The sequence below is a fragment of the Nanorana parkeri genome, unplaced genomic scaffold (genome assembly GCF_000935625.1).
Source record: "Nanorana parkeri isolate BGI_ZX_2015 unplaced genomic scaffold, ASM93562v1 scaffold1403, whole genome shotgun sequence".
Taxonomy (NCBI): domain Eukaryota; kingdom Metazoa; phylum Chordata; class Amphibia; order Anura; family Dicroglossidae; genus Nanorana; species Nanorana parkeri.
Window position 1 is genome coordinate 256915 of NW_017307671.1, and position 19040 is coordinate 275954.

General features: G+C 41.0%; 1 protein-coding gene across 2 annotated transcripts in view; it reads right to left on the reverse strand.

Annotated features, from left to right (window-relative positions):
* Positions 1 to 3147: 3147 nt before the first annotated feature.
* PIGG (phosphatidylinositol glycan anchor biosynthesis class G) overlaps positions 3148 to 19040 on the reverse strand; it is a 36560-nt gene continuing 20667 nt past the window's right edge. For both annotated transcript variants that reach the window (XM_018569813.1, XM_018569814.1), the window contains 5 exons: positions 17269 to 17714; positions 14611 to 14802; positions 8843 to 9152; positions 5021 to 5184; positions 3148 to 3599 (listed from right to left, as the gene is read on the reverse strand). In XM_018569813.1, coding sequence (XP_018425315.1) covers positions 3374 to 3599; positions 5021 to 5184; positions 8843 to 9152; positions 14611 to 14802; positions 17269 to 17714 — 1338 coding nt within the window. In that variant the 3' untranslated portion in view covers positions 3148 to 3373. The remainder of the gene's footprint in view (positions 3600 to 5020; positions 5185 to 8842; positions 9153 to 14610; positions 14803 to 17268; positions 17715 to 19040) is intronic.

The following is a 19040-nucleotide window of genomic DNA, read 5'->3' on the forward strand; positions in this document are numbered from 1 at the left end:
AAGCTAGTTTTATCACAGTTTATTAAACGTACACCTTAGTCCACTTGGTGGAAAACACCTTCCATGTGCCTACAGTTATAATGAATAAGGGCAAGTGCTGCTCCTACCTTGTAACTGTTAGTAGCAAGACAGTTGAACTACTTACCTAACTGCAATCAGTTTTTGAAGCCCAACATAGGCTGGCCTCACAAATCCATCACAAAGCAGTGGGTTTTGAGCTAACCTTCACTAGGAAAAGCCAAGCAGCTCCATGCAGTAATATCTTTAGATCTGCTAAGTGCTTTACTCCAAACAGCTGAAGAATGGCAGCAGACATAGTGATACCACCACATGTCATAAATGTGGTCGCAATCAATTCCATGGATTAGACTGAAGAGAGAATAGCCCATTTAATATTAGAATGGATCCTTTTAAAATGATCAATAAACAAAATCTGTACCTTTTAGTGCTCAAATGCATTGCATAGATTCTCAAGATAATGTGTAACAGATAGTGGATGAGGTTTACTATGAACCAAAAAATTAAAATGACGGTCTATCTGGACATGTATAAAAAAATCCCATCATCTATTGTGTGATGATACTTTTTAACAATAGCATACATATTTACAACAAGAGTTGTGGTGGGGTTTATTAAACGAGGACTCAGATGATTAGAAAATCATACAAATTTATTAAATTCATAAAAAAGATATTTGTCATAATACAAGTTTAAAAATCATTGCTATTAAACATACATGATTATTGAGTCCCTAGATTTCTTGCCTAGTTTCATATATCATGCATAATTCATATCCATTTCATAATGTGAATAGTTTATCGATCATTGCGTTACATATGCAGAGTTATACCACTCCATTGTTCCCCTACGCGTTTCGCATTTGAGCTTCCTCAGGGGGTTCTATTTCCAACAAGAATCCAGGGATCAAAGGTCATGAGGGAACCCAACTCTAGGAGGACAGGACCGATTACAGTCACCCCCAGAGAAAATTAGCAGCGGAGCCACAGATGCACAAATACGTCCAGCGGGATCTTAGTATCTTTAAATAATCAAATGAGGTCTCCTCCTCAGAGTCCACCCATCCGTAACGTGTCTCCTCTTTCGTTCAGTCTCTCCCCTCAGCTCCTGTGTGTGCCTCTCTCGCCCTCAGCTCCTGTGTGTGCCTCTCTCGCTCTCTAAGAGAGAGCGAGAGAGGCACACACAGAAGCTGAGGGGAGAGACTGAACGAAAGAGGAGACACGTTACGGATGGGTGGACTCTGAGGAGGAGACCTCATTTGATTATTTAAAGATACTAAGATCCCGCTGGACGTATTTGTGCATCTGTGGCTCCGCTGCTAATTTTCTCTGGGGGTGACTGTAATCGGTCCTGTCCTCCTAGAGTTGGGTTCCCTCATGACCTTTGATCCCTGGATTCTTGTTGGAAATAGAACCCCCTGAGGAAGCTCAAATGCGAAACGCGTAGGGGAACAATGGAGTGGTATAACTCTGCATATGTAACGCAATGATCGATAAACTATTCACATTATGAAATGGATATGAATTATGCATGATATATGAAAGTAGGCAAGAAATCTAGGGACTCAATAATCATGTACGCGTAATAGCAATGATTTTTAAACTTGTATTATGACAAATATCGTTTATGAATTTAATAAATTTGTTCGATTTTCTAATCATCTGAGTCCTCGTTTAATAAACCCCACCACAACTCTTGTTGTAAATATGTATGCAATTTACTAATTTTGGGTGAGGTCTCAGAGCACCTGGGTGGAAATTTCAGGAAGTGTTATTTGATAGTACTTTTTAACAATAACTAAAATCCAAGACTCTTCATCTTTTTCCAAAAACAGTTACATGTAAGGAATGCCTCTGGTTGAGAGCTGACATGAGCACATTGGCAACCGTGACAGTTATCACCAAACATTCAAACCCTCAAATGCTGGTTAGCACAAAGATAGACACCGCTCCACAGCGGATTTCAATTCTTGAACACAGAAAAATGTCAGGTGCCTGTTAAAGTAGCACATCATAACTTCAAACCACTTGATACAAAGCACCTAAGTAGCAGAACACTGATGAGGCCACTGCATAAAAACAACCTTATTGCACTCCAACCATGGTGCACAGTTACCTCTGCCTACTTTAACACTTTTCACCCTATACTGGCTTAAAAGCAGAATTAAAGTCTTTTTTCTGCATATATCTATTGCTAGTAAGCAATAGATTTATGCCCCAACATAAAGAAAAAAACAAAAGTTGGCAAATACCAACAAACTTACCTGTGTCAGCGCTGCTCACTCTTGCTGCAGAAGTCCTGGCTCCCGAACGCTGTCAAGGAGGACGTCTGGGCGGGCGCATACACAGTCCAGAGCATTGGAGGGGAGAGGAGGAGATCGGCACAGATGCTGAATGGCCGCAGCCGGGAGCGCGCACGTCAGACAGATGTCGTGGGACCCCAGGAGTCTGCGCTGGATCTGAGACCGTCACCAGCAGTGGAGGGACTTTGGAAAACAAGTGAACGGAAGAAGCTGTTCGGATCAAGAGGCAACACATAAGGTAAGTCCTTAAAGCAGCATGGGGAGGGGGATTCTAACCTTAATGTCACTTTAATCGTAACCCTAGTGCGCCTGGTTGGGTGCTTTGGCTCCTCAACTACTGGTGTCATAGCTGATCACATGTACACGATGGCAACTGCAGATCTAAAGAGAGAAGCCATCTTCAACTGAAAAGGACTGGAGTGTTTTAAAGTGCAGTGCTTCAGTAAGGTCATCCTTACTAGGTCCAACCCTATTTTGTTCAAATACACGTTGCAAGCACAGTTTAATATTATAAAGTACAAGTGAACTTTTAGTAAAAAAGGGCAATAGCTTACCTTATCTAGCCCTCCAATCTAAATTAATCAGGACACCCCCCAGCCAGCTGTTTCATAATCACCGAAGCTAATCTGTGTCCTCCTTCAGGCCTTACGTTTCCTCTACAGCAGCCCTGACTGCACAGTAGGCCCCACCATAGACTTAATTGGGGCCATACTTAAGAATGTCTCTAGTGTTAGAGATGCAGCTAAAGCTGAAGGTTTGCCTAGAAAATGTAAATAGATGGAACTATGGCCACCATGCTGAGGTAAGTAAATAGGCTAGGGGGCTAGACTACTACACTTTGTGCTAAAACTGCTTTTGTCCTTTATATTAAACAATAACAGTGGGGACATCAGTATCTCTTTATACACCTAGAAATACTTTATAAACCTTTATTACATTAGCTATGCTTCCAAAAATATAAAGGTTCCTTCGAAAACAAATGCAAAGTCCCTGTACAGGTTATAAAAATAAAACACGTCAGCTCCTCCAATTATAAATCTTCATTGTAACACCTCAGCCTTCAGACTTATTAACTTGGTTCTTATCTACAGCAATGAACACTGCACAGACTACTGCTGAGATGGACAGATGTATCACTTCATAAAGCAACTTTGGAGAAAAAACACTCCATATAAACAAGTGGTAACGAAGGGCTGTCACCAGAAGAATGTAGACTGTGACTGGTAGGGAGCGAATTATTGCGTAGCAGTAACAACCATGAGCAACAGCTGTGGAATTCCTGGAAGAAAGTAAGGTTAAAGTGATTAGTACCATTAGTTTGATCACCAACTGACATAATAAGCGCTGTGCAAACTATTGGCGCTATATAAATCCTGTATAATAATAATAATTAAAGAAATGCCTTGTCCAGACTCCCCCCCCCCAAGATAATGCATATGTATTCATGGTCGGCTTTATGTAAACAATGATATCAGTGTGTGTGTTCGTGTGCGTGTGTATATTAATTAGTTTGCTGGGGATGTGTTAGCATTGCTAGGCAAAACTTTGGAAGGCGTTAGATCGAAGAGAAGGCTCATGTGCTTTGCTGCTATGGTCATTCCTGGTGGCTGAATCCTCCAGCAGTGAAAGGTAAGGTTACAATTGAAACTCATCTGTCCTAAAAGCAGCTATGCTTCATATACTTGGTTGGGACTGATAATGCATATTGCAGAGCCCAGATTTTGGTTAAGAACTCAAAGGAAACTGTGGCAGAAGGTCAGCTGTGGCAGAAGGTTCATAGGATAGAACCTTTCAGTTGATGAGCACACAAAACGTTTATCAAAAACATGTTTGAGCATCGGAATTTTTTGTAATTCTATAGATCCTTTGCATTTAAAAAAATATATAGTTTGAGGGGGTCTCAATTAATTTTTGCAAATCAACAATGTGCATTTTATTGTGCACGTGAAAAAGGAAAGATTAGGAGAACTATGTGATTCACACTCATCCTTATTAGGTAGAGCCAACGTGTGACATTGAAACTGTCACACGTTACCTCTATAGCTCAGGAAGTGAGCGAACACATACCATCACTCGCTCACTTCCCGATCATCTCCCTGCAGAGAGGGGTGACTGACAGTCACTGCTCCCCATAGTGATTCTCCCCTCTCCGATCCTCCAGCGCTGACTGGAGGAAAGGACAGGGGCGGGCATAGCTGGCTCTGCCTCTAGATAGGCAGAGCCCACTGTCAATCACCCACCTGGGCCGATCTCGACAGTATTGTCAGGATCTGTCCTGGCTGCTGCACCCTCAGTATATAGCGGGCAACGGCCCGCTATATACTGAGCTTTGGGTCACGGGAGGAAGTTAGTATATGTCCTCCCGTGACCCTGAAGAGAACTATAGGATAAAAAGGTTACCCCACAGTTCTCTTTTAAGCAGGCAGCAAAAGAGAAAATGAGATGGCGGTTAATAGCAGATGCTTTTTAGTGCTATGGTGCCAGCCTAATAAAATGTTAACAGTTGCAGAGCATTGAAAGTAAAACTCTAAATCTGGGCAAGGAACCCCAATGAATGAGTCATGCTTCAGAAATTATGTTTTAAACAATAGAGTCCATGTGGCCTTTGTTTTAGAAGAAATAAATTACACATTACAGTAGCATTTCACAATTCTTAATAGCTGAGTTATTTTGCTAGAATTGTATAAAATGTCTATTTACCAGTTAGTTTCAGCACTGAGGTAATAAAGCATGTGCATAGTCCAAAGCAGGGGCCCACTGTATGTCACAAAAACAGTTAGGAAAATAGCTGGATATTCGATATAGTTATCTAGTCCCACAAAGCCAGCCGATATATCGACAGTACTTATGGTATTTGAATTACCCTGAAAAAGAAGTAAACAATGCACAATTAAATAAATTTGCTGCATAAAACATACCCTGGTATTCTAAAACATTTATGTATGTAGCTGATTTGGACTATATATATATATATATACACATTTTGCTGTAACATCTGCCTTTAAAAGCTTGTTGTTGATCTATGTATCCAAAATTTATACTACATGTTTTCCCCACATGGCCTTTGATCCAGCTACTTTAAAATGTAGAAATTCTAGTGCATACATGAAAACGAACACCAAATGTACACCAAGATAACATTATCCATATAAGGCTTTTACCAAGATCTACCTCGCCATTGCCTTAGCAGGGGCCATAGGTTACAGTATTAAAAACTAGTTCCACTTTCATATTTGGGAGGATACAAGAGCCAAGTTATCTGGTTGGCTTTATCCTTGATCCAGGTATGCTATGTTAGACTGATGTGCTTCAATGCAGTTTTCTGAGAAGGTAAAGGCACTGCAAGCTTTAAGAACCAATATGGAACAGACTGTTCCACGCTACTAGAAAGTAGTGAGCAGGTTTGAATAGAAAATTTGAAAACATTCCACATGTTAACTTTGAACCACTACTTCTATGTAATAAAGCCCTGCAAAGCATCCAATAGCGAAGAATTGTGCTGGTGAAAGAAAAGGGACAGAAATGTTGTGTGGGAGAGAGAAATTCTGACTTCTATCCAGTGCAGATGACATCCCATGCCACACTTTGGAGATGTTGCAGAGAAAACAAACAGCAAAATCAGGAGCTTTGCTGGACCTAGTTGGGGAAAAACCTTCATATCATAGCTATCATATACTTATCAGATGCCTAGTTGCATTTGATGCTGCTGTCTGAGCTAAGATCCCGGCTTCAATGAAGATAGGATTTGTATGTCTCTTCATGGAAATGGACCTTTAAAAAAAGGCCTAAGTATCCTTCTTGGAAAAATACCTCAGACTGTGTTACTGGGAAAGAATTAATGCTCTTTTCCCCATGATGTGCTTAATAATGTTGCCCAAAATATCCACAAACAAAAATGAACCTGTAATTTGCAATGCTACAAAGGACTCTTGGGAAGCTTGGTCCACACACCATTATTTTTTAATACAATAGCTGCACAGCTATTGCAAACGATGTGGTGAGCTGCATTGATCAAGACATCACATGGGAACTTACTGACAAGGTTACATCAGCTGCTCAAGCCAATCACTCAGGTATTAAGGTGACCTCTCTGAACCCAAATCCAGATCCAAGGACTTGTCTAGTACCCTAGACAGGCTAACCAGAACCCCTCAGACAAGGTTCCCATTGCAAGCATCACATATAGTGTCAGCCTGACTGCTAGCAAGACTGGTGTTTCACTGATCACAGACAGAATGCTATCTGCACAGAAGTCTGCCATCTTCATCATCACAACTAGCATTTTCCCTAGTCTCAGATATATTGGACATGTTAAAAACACAGGAGCCAAATAAGTAGGTTAGATTGCTTAAAGAGAACCACGACTGCCAGAGTCTGAAAAAACAAACATACAGATTCTGAGACCTTGCTGTGCAAACAAAAGTTTAACAAGAAAAAGAAGTTCTCTTCTTGCCTTACTCTTCTGGACCTTTGGCTACTAGGCTGTCCTGCTGAAGCAGAATATCTGCATAGGCTTCAGTGAATCTCTAAGGTTTAGGAGCCTGGTGTTGGTGTGACACTGAATTTGCAAGGTGACTGAGAAAGTACATTTCCTCCTCGGGATACTAAGAAATATTCAAAGAGGAGACAGGTAAGTCCAGGGATCAAAAAGAGAGATCAGCAGAGGGGAGCAGATCTACAAAAGTTGGACACCTACCTAAAACAGCCAGGTGCTGCACCTGGAGAAGGCTGGCTGTACAGGAGGGTATATCCCACAGAGAGAAGCTATGGTTTATACTTTGCTTAGTGTTCCTCTCCTAGAGGCAGCAGAGTATACCTAGGGGTCTACTGTATCTCCCAGTTAATAATGGGAGAATCATTTTATATAGGAAAGCAGGCAAAGCTATTGACAGATTTATTTTACTAGGTCATGCTTAAATTCCTTTTTACACCTACTGTATGTGACCATTCATACATTTTATTTCCCAACATTTAGCTCAATGGCCTTACAACAGTGACACATAGGAAAACACAAGGCAAGTCCTAGGACTTATGGCACCTCATGCAAGATTGTAGTGTGGCTCAGCCACCTGTTTTCCCTATACATTTATTACAGCATGCACAAATAAATTTCACTTATGTCAAAAGTATAATAGGACCATAAATACTGTAGGTCAGTTAAATTAACCACACTGCGGTGTGAAATGCTGTGGTTGAATAGCCTGTCATATAGGGCAGGGCTCAAAATTTGTGGAAATTTGGGTCTCCAAGTACCGGTCCGCGGGCCAACTCCAGAGAGCGTATTTTATGGTGGGGGGTTAATAAGGGGAGCATATTATTTTATGTGTAGGGGGTTAATAAGGGGGAGTGTATTATTTTATGTGTGACGATGATTGCAGTGCTGAGCGGGCAGTGTGCGCCTGCGCACACCAGCGCGTGCGGCATTAGTCTTCCGACCACGCCACCAACCCGCCATAAATCGTACGATTTTTGGCAGGTTTTCCAGCGTGCTTGGAAGAAGAAAGTCGTACGACCTTACAGTAGAAGCGGTCGCATGCTGCCCATACACCTGCCGATTATCGTACGATCGCGGGTACGATAATCGGCAGGTGTATGGGCACTTTTAGTGTATGTGTATATTAGGCCTCATTCACACCTACAGTATATTTCAGGTATGATTTGAGATTCCTGTGTCAGGAACTTGTGTTTTCCTGCAGCAGGAATCCCTAATCTGCCGTTTACAAGCGGCAACTATCATAAGATAAGAATTATCATAAGATTATTTAAGAGGGTGTTTTAGGGGCGGAGTTAAGGTCGGGCAGGGTAGGGGCTAGGTGGGGCAACTGGTGGCTAGTGACTCTTAAGGCCTTGCTAGTAGCTCAGGACTTGAAATTTTGAGCCCTGATATAGGGTACACTGTTGTCAGGTGGTACCATGACGACAACCAGGTTAACCTTTCTGCCTGCTCATAATGACTCATGTGCTTTGTTAACATTTATATACCACTCCACTCAAAAGGGTTCTCCACCTTTGTGTAAATTAACTAACGTGCTCTCCGACTCCACAGTACTCACCCATAATTGGTTTGACACGCCACCCGACCACCAAGACTAAACTTCTAATGCAGGTGGTAGCTGTTTTCTATCCAGTGCAAGAACACAGGTAACAGATCTATCAAATGACTGGATTTAACCTACCCAATGCCAACTTAAGATTAACAGCTGTGCCAGCCAGCAGTTTTATTTCAAAGTACCAAAAATGTTATTGTAATTGTTGGAGTGTGTGAAAGTACATGCATATCAAACTGCAATGGCAGAGTTAAATTGTCCACTGACTACACTCATGTGGTTTTACTGTCTATGAATATTTCACATCAGAAGAAAATCTCCAGAATACCTTTGTTTTACTTTCCATAGGTTAGTTTCAAATAAAACTCTGCCTATGCCTTACTTCACTTGCCTCTTGGACTATTGCTGTATACAGAAAACAAAAGGCAGACAATCACGCCTATTTCTCTTTCAAACTGCATACAAAGCAACATACCTGGAAGAAGAAAAAAGCTTGTCCAAACCAGTAATGCATTATCGTGATTTCAGCAGCATCGTATTTTAAGATCTTCCAGATGAACATAGTCAGAATAAGCTGAATCAGCAAGCAGAAAACCAACACTACAAGGTTGTGTGGTCTAAACAAAATGGCTGCTAGCAGAATAAGTCCACTGTAAATTTCCCATAAACCAACAGCTTTAGCCTTTGAATCTGTATTTAGAACATGCGAGGTCAAGAGGTCCTTTATGCCAGTGATAAGAATTCCAAGGACAAATATGTAGACAAAACGAGCTTCTGTGATTCCTCTAAAAAGAATGACACATACAATAAATAAATAAATATATATAAAAGAAAAGACTAAACAGAATGCTATGCCCACAATTACGCAATGTTAATCCAGAGGAAGGCAAAAAAAAACCCTATAAAGCATTGTTCAATTTGCTCCAACAGGGGAAAACAACTCCTTCCTGATCCCATAAGGCAATCATATGTTCCCTGGATCAACAATCTCTGGTACTTAATATACCTACAAGAACTCAATATCCAGTAATATTCTGTGCATTTAGGAATACATCCAGATTTTTTTTTTGCTGCTGACCGGGGTGTTTACACCACCTTCCTGTCCAGGCCATTTTTCAGTATTCAGCGCTGCGGTACTTTGATTAACGTTTATTCCGTCATGCAACGCTGTACTGAAATTAATTGTATACCATTTTTTGGGGACAGATAAGAGCTTTCTTTTGGTGGTATTTAATCACCAATGGGGTTTTTTTTTAATATATAACAAAAAAAGTACCGAATATTTTAAAAAATGGTTTTCCTTTAATTATTTTAGAAAACAATTATTTTTACCCAATATTTTGGTAAAATATAAAAGGCGGGGTCACGTCTGGTAAATAGACACCAAACATGTCAAATCATAAAATTGCGCGCGCCTGCGAAATCACAAAAAAACACCATAGCCATAATTTGCCGTAGGCGACGCTTTAAAAGATTTTACTGCTCATTAGTTTAGTGTTATCAGTGATTGATGGCCCTAGAATTATTGCTCTCATTGGGACGTTCGCGGCGATATGTTACACGTGCAGCATAATTGGACCAATCGCCGTTTTTGCGTTTGTGGGTTTTTTGTTTTGTGTGTGTAAATTTGTATTTATTTTGTGAGCTTTTTTTACACTTAACTTTATTGTTATCACATAGGGTGCTCCTATGTCATAACAAATTACAGTTACAGGTCCCCTTAATAGAGACATCAGGGGTCTCTAAGACCCCTAATGTCACCTACGGACCCCCAGAGAAGCTGATGAAGCACAGATATGCTTCATCAGCTTCTCTCCGGTTTCTGTACCGGAGAGTGACAGAGGAATGCCCTCACTTTCATCATACAAGCGATCGGGTGTCTTTACAGACGCCAGACCGCTTCTATGTAAACGGCCATCGCTGGCCCTTTAAAATCCTGGCGGGTTCCCGCTCATGCGCACCGGAGGGGCACACGGCTCATTAAGATGGCTGTGTGAATATGACATAGTGTTACATTGCCTTTATCCATATCCCACATGCATAATTCCATATATCTGTGTATGACATGACGGTGACTTCCCTGCTATGGTAATGCATTGTGTGACTAGTGCTAACTACCTCCATATTTACAAAGACTAAATATCACCATGTTAAAGACTTCTATTTTGGCCAAATATGCTAGGGATTGCTGATGCACGTTTATTAGAGGGTCTGTCTGTCTTCTGTATGTGGCTGATCACACTGCACTTGTGCACCAAGCAAGCCACGACAATTTGCTAGATCCCAGTTGCCTATTTGCTGACATACAACAGGGAAATCTCCCACATGTGCACGTTAGTTACTCACAGAAAAAAAAGTCCGGTCTTCACTTAGAGTGAAGAGGATCCATGGCGGGACGATGTATACCTGTGTGTTACAATACACTTTTCAGAGAAGCTTGCGGTGTGAGGCCAGACTTTTTTATTGTGAGTAACTGCTGATGCTGTAGGAAGAAGGGCTCGGCCTGCAGGCACCCGCCGTTCTCTCTAGTGCTGCTGTGTTATTGGGCTATGGAAGCTAGATGCATACAATGTTTATTCTACGATAAGAGCAGACATAGAAATTCCACCATGCTGCCATCAAGCTATTCTAACAACATTTCAGAGACTTTCATTTTTTTTTAAAGTACTACTGTGAAGACATATAGAGGTGCCTACATGTATTTGCAGAAGGCTCCCAAACTCTGCTATAGAATCTGAAACCTGGTCCATTTTGGCAGGCCAAACTTCAACACTCGGTAGGCTTGGCAGCTTTACTGGCCAAGAAGTATGTGTAGGAGGCAGGAAGGGGTCAGCGAGCTTTTGCATTCTCAGGAAATGCCAAAGCCTTGCCTGTCAGTACAGTTTGGCATTGGGCTGTAACCAGAGGTTTTAGGAGGTTGCTACATGTATATGTTCAGGTACTTCTAAATGCCTTCACTTTACACCTGCAGTACTTTCAGGTTAATTTTTTCCCAATTAGAGAGTCTTTTAACTCTCTCAAAATGGTATTATGAAGGATTTGTGTGCTTTCACTGTGAATGCCCTGAATGTTGTGTGTGCTAAAACTGTGTTGTAGGTATGTTCTCTGTGTGCTGTGACTGAGTTTGTTGGGTGACTGTGTGCATGCTGTCTGCCCTGACAGTTCAGCTTCTCAAAAAATGTAAGTGTGTTGCACTTACTATTCTTTATTGTAGATAAAGATTACATAACCAAGCTATCACAAGATCTGGTGCTGCTACTTTCTTTCAAAATTCTAACTGGCAGAGATCAAAAAAGGGTCAAAGAATACAGGACACATCATTGTGTTTTCAATGCTTGTTTAAATGCTTGTATAGTGGGGGTTTATTTAATTTTGCCTGCAAAAGTGGAAATACACTTTAAGGTCATAAGCTTAAATGACGAGTTGTCAAATCCACTGTGTAATAGTGGAGTGAGAAGCTTGCTGACCCTCAGTTATGACAAAGAGTTGGACTGACAAATAGAGGCGGTAGCAGAGAAGTAAACTTGAACCCTGCATACTACATCTGAACACAGGAAAGAAATCTCTTGTTTTGGGGCAGGACGTAGAGATTGTAAGATAATGTCCTACTTAAGGTGGAAGGAAGAAACCACTTTAGCATGAAATGAGCCACTGGGCCTCAAATAACCTAGTCTTTGTGTAACACAAGAAAGGGTTCCTAACAGGTTAAGGCTGCCAAATCAAAAACTCATCTCACAGAAGTTATAGCGATGAGAAAGGCAACTTTGTGATTAAGGGTAGACTGAGGAATATTCCTAACAGGCTCCAAGGGTGTCCTCTTAAGAACTGAGAGGACTAGTTTGAGATCCCATGGAGTCACTGTTGAATGTATAGAATGAACATTATAAATGACAACAATATGTATGAAGGCCTGCACTAGGGAGTAAGAGGTTTCTGAAAAAGAACCAATGTTTGACCCTTGAAAATGATAAAGGCCAAGTGCGGGTAGTTACCATAGTGAAAGAATTGCCAACCCACAAAGTATTTACTGGGAAGGAAATTTCTTGCCTTGCACAATGCAAAATACACCTTTTAAGTGGCTTAGTAGACTTTGTGAGAAGTCAACTTCCTAGCCATCAAGAGCATAGGGATGATTGAATGCAACAGGCCCCTGTCCCTTACAACCTGGGCTTCCACAGCCAACCTGTTAAAGCCAGCGACCAAGAGGAAGGGTGGCAGATCAGTCCCTGGGACAGAAGATCCAGACAATCTGTAAGGGCCCACAGGGAGTTTGCCAGGAGCTTGATGATGTCTGAGTACCACAGCCTCCTGGGCCAGTTCAGTGCAATTAGTATCACTGGAATGCCCTCCACCTTGATCCTCTGTAGTAGATGAGGAAGGCATAGGCGAGGTTGAACTAATCCCACAAATTCACCAAGGCATCCACTGTGAAGGCCCAAATCCTGACAACTAATCTGTCCAGTTTGTTGCTGAACCTGAAAAGCAGTAGGTCCACATTTGTGTCCTTTACCTGCTACAGAGGCCCCCTTACACCTTCGAGTGGAGAGACTACTCTCCAGAATCCAGATGTAGACGTTGACGTGAAGTTCTGCCCAGGCCAGAATAAGCTGCTCTTAGAGCTGCATGACATTTGGTCATTACTTAATGATTGGTGTGAGCCATGACACTGTCTGACTAAATCCTGGTCGGATGACTTTGCAGCTGCGAGGTCCATTATTGAACAGACAACCGAATCATCCCAAGTTCCAGAATAATGATTGGGAGACAAGCTTCCTCTGATGAACAAGTCCCCTGTATGGAAAAGGTGTCCAGGACTCCTACCCTGCCCAACAGGCTGGCATCTGTCTTGAGCACCAAAACCGTCAGAAGAAGGAATTGGAGATCCACCAGCCAGGGTAAGCCTTGTCTTGCTGAACAGGTATATGGGGTAATCTGGAGACTGAGCCTGCTAGTCCCATACTGCCAGAATGTTGAGTTGCAATGGTATGGAGTGAAACTGAGCATATGGGGCTGCCTGGAAGGAAGTCACCATTAGACCCAAAACCTTCATATACAAGTGAATGGAGGAGCAGCTCCTGGAACTCAGGGTCTAAACTTGCGAGCAGAGCAACTTGAGTATGTCTCGGAGAAGAAAGACCCTGGACAAGGCGGTGTCCAAAATTAAGCAAAGAGAGAAAAAGGATCTGCACTTGCCAGTGGACAGACATAATGTTGCCAGTATGTAGCCAATTTACCTGGAGTGGTGGGAGTCCAGATCCACTTTCATAGGGAGTTTCAATTAGCATTCATGTTTATTAGTGATGTGTAGTGTTCCATGTAAAAAGCAGGCTGGGGCTGACACAACAGATATTTGGGACATTCGCCACCTGGGGCCAGCAAGCCAGTTTGTGATTAATGCTATGTTGTGAAGGCATTAAAGGTTATTTCTACTCAAAACTGTATTTTTTTAGTAGGCTAGAGAAGACTAGAACATCCATTAACTTTTATTGCTCTCTGTTCTGGGCTTTTCCCACTGGATATCGCTTTTCATTTTCTTCTACAGTAAGAATATTGTTTCAGGACAAGAGACATGTATCCAATAAGACACGTCAAAAATAAAGGCAGATGTTAGAGCCTAACAATAGTAGTAGGAGTACAAGCACATGATACTGGTTATGTTGGTAACTTAAAGTATATCTGAACGTCCATGTACACTGCTAGGTAGAGGGCATGGCTGGTAAACACCACAGAGATACAGGCATGCGGTGCATTGGCACGGCGTCCTTTAACTCTGAAGGGGGAATGACTGGGACGCAAACTGACCATGCCAGCATGGATCTGCTTCTGTGCTTGGTGCGGCTATATTGCTAAAGCAAAGAAGGGGGGCTGGCAGGATCACCAGGTATTTGAAAGCGAAAAAAAAAGTTGAAGATCCTACAATTACACAAACCTAGATAGAAAAAAACAGTCACATGTATGTGATAATTTTAAGGGTGAGTGTAAATGGCCATCAGTGGTAATTAGTTGGAGGGATCACTAATACCTGTGGAAGCAGCAGCATTCAGTGAACATGAGTGTGTGCCACTAGAGACCAACACAAAATATAAAATGAAATACTGCTCTAAAGTGTAAAAAGCACAAAACCCCTAATGGAACTTGAGTAAACTATATGTACAGAGATATTATTTGAACTACTTTTTTTTTCCATTTACAATCTATTTAATTACATTGAGCAATTTTAAGTTAAATGAAAAAAATACTTACTTTGTAATTTCTTTAGTATTTTGTTGCCATGGATACAAAACGTGTCCTACCGCAGCTCGGTAACTGTACACCCCTAACAGTCCAAACATCAGTGCAACTTTAGATACTAAAGAGCATTTTCCTTGAATTAAAATAAATATCATAATTAAGCAGACAGCTACCAGAAATGACAGTTCAGCCTTGTGTTCAGAGCTGTGAAAAAGAAAAAAAAAAGAAGTTCACATATTAAAGTTAACAACTAAAACAATAACTGCCTGCAATAGTATTTACAATTTAATGTTAAAATACTACTAAGGACAAAATAATTTTCTGGTTCCAGAAAGGAAATCCACAAAGTTTGCTGTTTTTAAATGCAAGCAACCTGAAATTGCAAGTTAAAAACAGTACATGCAAAACTATTAGACTAATCTATTAATTTAGAGTTAAGAATCTTCACAAAACAATTTGTATAAATATATACTTTAATTATCCTTTTATATGTGAAAAATAATCTATTTCATCTGCACATAACTGGATAAAGAGAAAATGCATACAATCTATTGTGTAAAGATTCTCAGCTTCTGTAGTAAATCAGCTAATATGTCTTGTGGCTTTTCTAGAAGGGCTCCTAGCTGCTTTGCAGGGACAGGACCTGGGGTTCGCTATGACCTCTTGGCTTCAGCACTGCTGGCTGAAAGTCTCAGAAGTTATATGCTTTCCACACCACCCTCTTTCTTTGTCATTATGCTCCTATATTTGCGTAAGGGGCAAAGGCCATCATTGCACAAAACAGTGTGGCTCCTCTCATTCCTGTCCTGTGTTCTTCCTTTCCATCTGTTGGCAGCTGCATTTTTTTTTTAAACAAGTAACAAATGGATGATTATCAAGCAGGGGAGAGGCTGTTGCAGGAATGTGCTAGTACATCTAGGTGCAAACACTCAAAAATTGCACTCAATTAAAAATGCATTCAAGTACCTTAACTATTAACAAGAATGTAGCTTATGTTTGCATCACTCAGCTGTAGATCCTCAAATCACCCCCGAATTTACACTGACACTGTCCTTCCATCTGGAGGGTGGCTACTTTTGTTCCCCATGGTCCCTATGTGTGTTGTAAAGAAGCCAAGGTTCCAAACTCACTCCTGTAATGGACTACAATCTCAACACAAATTAATAAACTAAACATGAGATTGTAGTCTATCATGGGAAAGAGCTTGGAGTGGTGACTATTTTACAACACACACAGAGACTATGAGAACAAAAGTAGCCACCCTCCAGATGGAAGGACAGTGTCAGTGTAAATTCAGAGATGATTTGAGGATCTACAGCTGAGTGATGCAAACATAAGCTACATTCTTGTTAATAGTAAGTAGTTAATAGTTTTGTGTAATTCTCTGTGCATGGCAGTTTTACTTTTGTTTGTTTTCTTGGACTTTAAATCTAGAGCCAAAAGAGAAGCAAGTGGAAATAAGAGTAAACCTCTCCAAAATGAATGGAAATCCTTGGACTTTCCCCTCTATTGACAACTGTAAAAACTTGAAATTCATATCACATTTGGTTTAAAAGAAAATGGCTACCATATAATTTGAGAGGCAGAATCGCCCCATCAGGGTCACAAAGAAACCGGACAGAGGTTCCAACATTTTCACACTAACCAAAATGTAAAAAAGTTTTGGTTTTAAATACAATTTAATTCAGTTATGTATTTGATTGCAAGTTACACTGCAAAGTCTGCTTCTTGGATATTTTATTGACCACACAATAATCTGAACTTTTAAAGAGGAACTGAACTCTGGAAGCTGTGCAAAAAAGGCAGGCAAGGGTCTAGTCAGCAGTAATGCCTGTGTTCTTCCTGCAAGTGATCTTTCCCTATTACTAACTTACTATATCCTTTAAAGCACTGTATATGTGGAGGCAGCCATTTTGGTCAAAGCAGGGATTTTGCTTCCTCCTGTCAGAGCCTCCCGCAAGAACAGTGAGCAGAACAATAGTGACACCAACAAATCAGTGGCTTTATCTCACACTGCAGATATACAGCTATGAGGCAGTAGGCACAGAGTGCATAGGCACAGTTACATACTGTGCTCTGTTATTTTGCAGCAGAAAATGAATACTAAAAAGGTAACATTTTCAGGATACTACACAGGTACAGTTAACATTTCAATTTTTTTCCTATAACATAGCAAATCTTCACTTCACTTAAAACTGATTGTCTGTGAAGGTTCTCATTCATCCATGTCATTATTATTATACAGGATTTATCATGGTATATCTATATATTTCTGAATTGAGAAAGCTGGTTGGATGACCAGTGAAACGTCTTCAGTGAAAAATACAGCAAGTCCAGTTGCCTTGACTTATTTGTTACAGTCAAACTGATTGTACACCTTTTGTATTAAAAGGTGGGTTTATGGCAGGCTTACTTTTTAATCTAGGCCTGGCAACTAACTCAGAAACATATGGTAGCGCAATTGTTAATCCACTGTGAAGCATATCGGCATAATCTTAGCCAATTCAGCCACTTGTAGTCTGCCCATTAAAAACAAATATGACTGCTAACTGCATTACTTCTAGAATAAAACTGTTTAAATAACACTGAGAGAGATCTAGGTCAATTGGAAGGAAAACAGATCTACACACCACAACAAGCATAACTATGTAGGAAAGAAACACCAATTACCTTGTCAACCAATGCCCAAAATCTGGTCGATGAATCCACTGGACTCCTGTCTGATTGAGGGGACGCAATAATCGACAACAAATAAGGATAAGGCCAGGACTCGATAATGCAATCCATTTTTCATTGTTTTTAATAAATCGGGTTATAATGGGTAACTTTACGTCATGAAACTCCTTTTTATGGGAATCATAAATTTCATTGTGTGCTTCTTCTTCAACCACCTGATTGAAAGCTGCAGAACCTGGTAAATTTCCTTTTTTTACAAGAAAGTACTTCCGACACATTTCCTGGGATAGAGCCAGACACATTGTACTAACAAGAAAATACCATGTTTGGTGTTCTTCTTCGATAAAGCTACTTGAGCCCATACTGATCACATGACCAAGAGTCCCTACTAAAAGGAGGATGTCCAGTTCTGACCATGGTTGTATGCTGGAGTTCATAACCTGGGAAGGATGGGGGTGACAGTTAACAATGGAGGTCAACATATTTTCATGCATTTAACAATAAAAAAAATGCATAAACATACTTGTGTTATGCAAATTGGTCTTACTTTCTTATCCCCTATTCACACCTGAGCGTTTAAGTGTGTGTTTCCCAAAAAGTGACAATGCTCAACAAGAATCCAATTATTTTCAATCGTGTCCCCTCTTGGTTGTAGCTCAAAAAAGTACATGAGCTTCTTTTCGGAAGAATTGCATGTTTTTGGCCCCAAAGATGGTAGCGCCTGACAACTCACGTAAAACGTGTTTTTGTGCCTAACAACCATCTCCTGCTATAGTTGCTAGCTTTTCAGTGGCTTAAGCAAAAACACTTAAGGCAAGAAATGCCTAAAGAAATGCACAACAAATTCTAAATTACCAGAAAAGGCTCATACTTAAGAGAACTGTGGGGTAAGGGTTTTTCCCCATAGTTTTCTTTGGGTCACGTGAGGAGGTTAGTATATGTCCTCCTGTGACACTAAAGCTCAGTATATAGTAAGCTGTAGCTCGCAATATACTGAGACCACCGCAGCCGGGACGGATCCCGACAATACTGTCTGGATCCACCCAGCTGCGTGAGTGACTAGAGGCAGAGCCAGCTTTGCCCGCCCCCCTGCTCCTGTCTGTTCCTCCAGTCAAGGCTGGAGAATCAGAGAGGGGAGGGGGGAATCCCTGCAGGGAGCCGTGAGTGACAGTCCACGCTCACTGCAGGAAGATGATCGGGAAGTGAGCAGATCGGCTGCATGTTTCTGCTCACTTCCCGATCAATAGAGCCGATCTGTGACAGCTTCTTTGTCACAGGTCGGCTCTAACTATGAGGATGAGTGGAAAATCACTCACCTCATAGTTCTCCTTTAAGTGTGAATGGGGGCTTAGTCTTACTAAAAGCCTTACTTTCAGTGCAGTTAAACTTATTTTGATAAACCTCCCTCCCCTTTCCATTCAATCCTATGGAGAGGTCAAACTCTATACCTCTTAGAGGAGGGCAGTACAGCCAAGATTGGGGAGAGGTAGGTATAAAAGTGAGAAGTGTAACTGTGCTAAAAGTGCAGTGGTATTTTAAAGCCTAGCTTAAAGGAGAACTATGAGGTGAGTGATTTTTACTCAGCCTCATAATCTGAGCTGACCTGTGACAATGAGACTGTCACAAAGGTTGAAGCTGTGATAGCTGCAAAGGGTCGGCCAACTCTATATTGTACCCTACAGACTAAGACTGGGATGCCATTAAAGTTCATATGCATGTAAAGGGAGGTGTCCCAATGCTTTTGGCAATATAGTGTGTATATATAT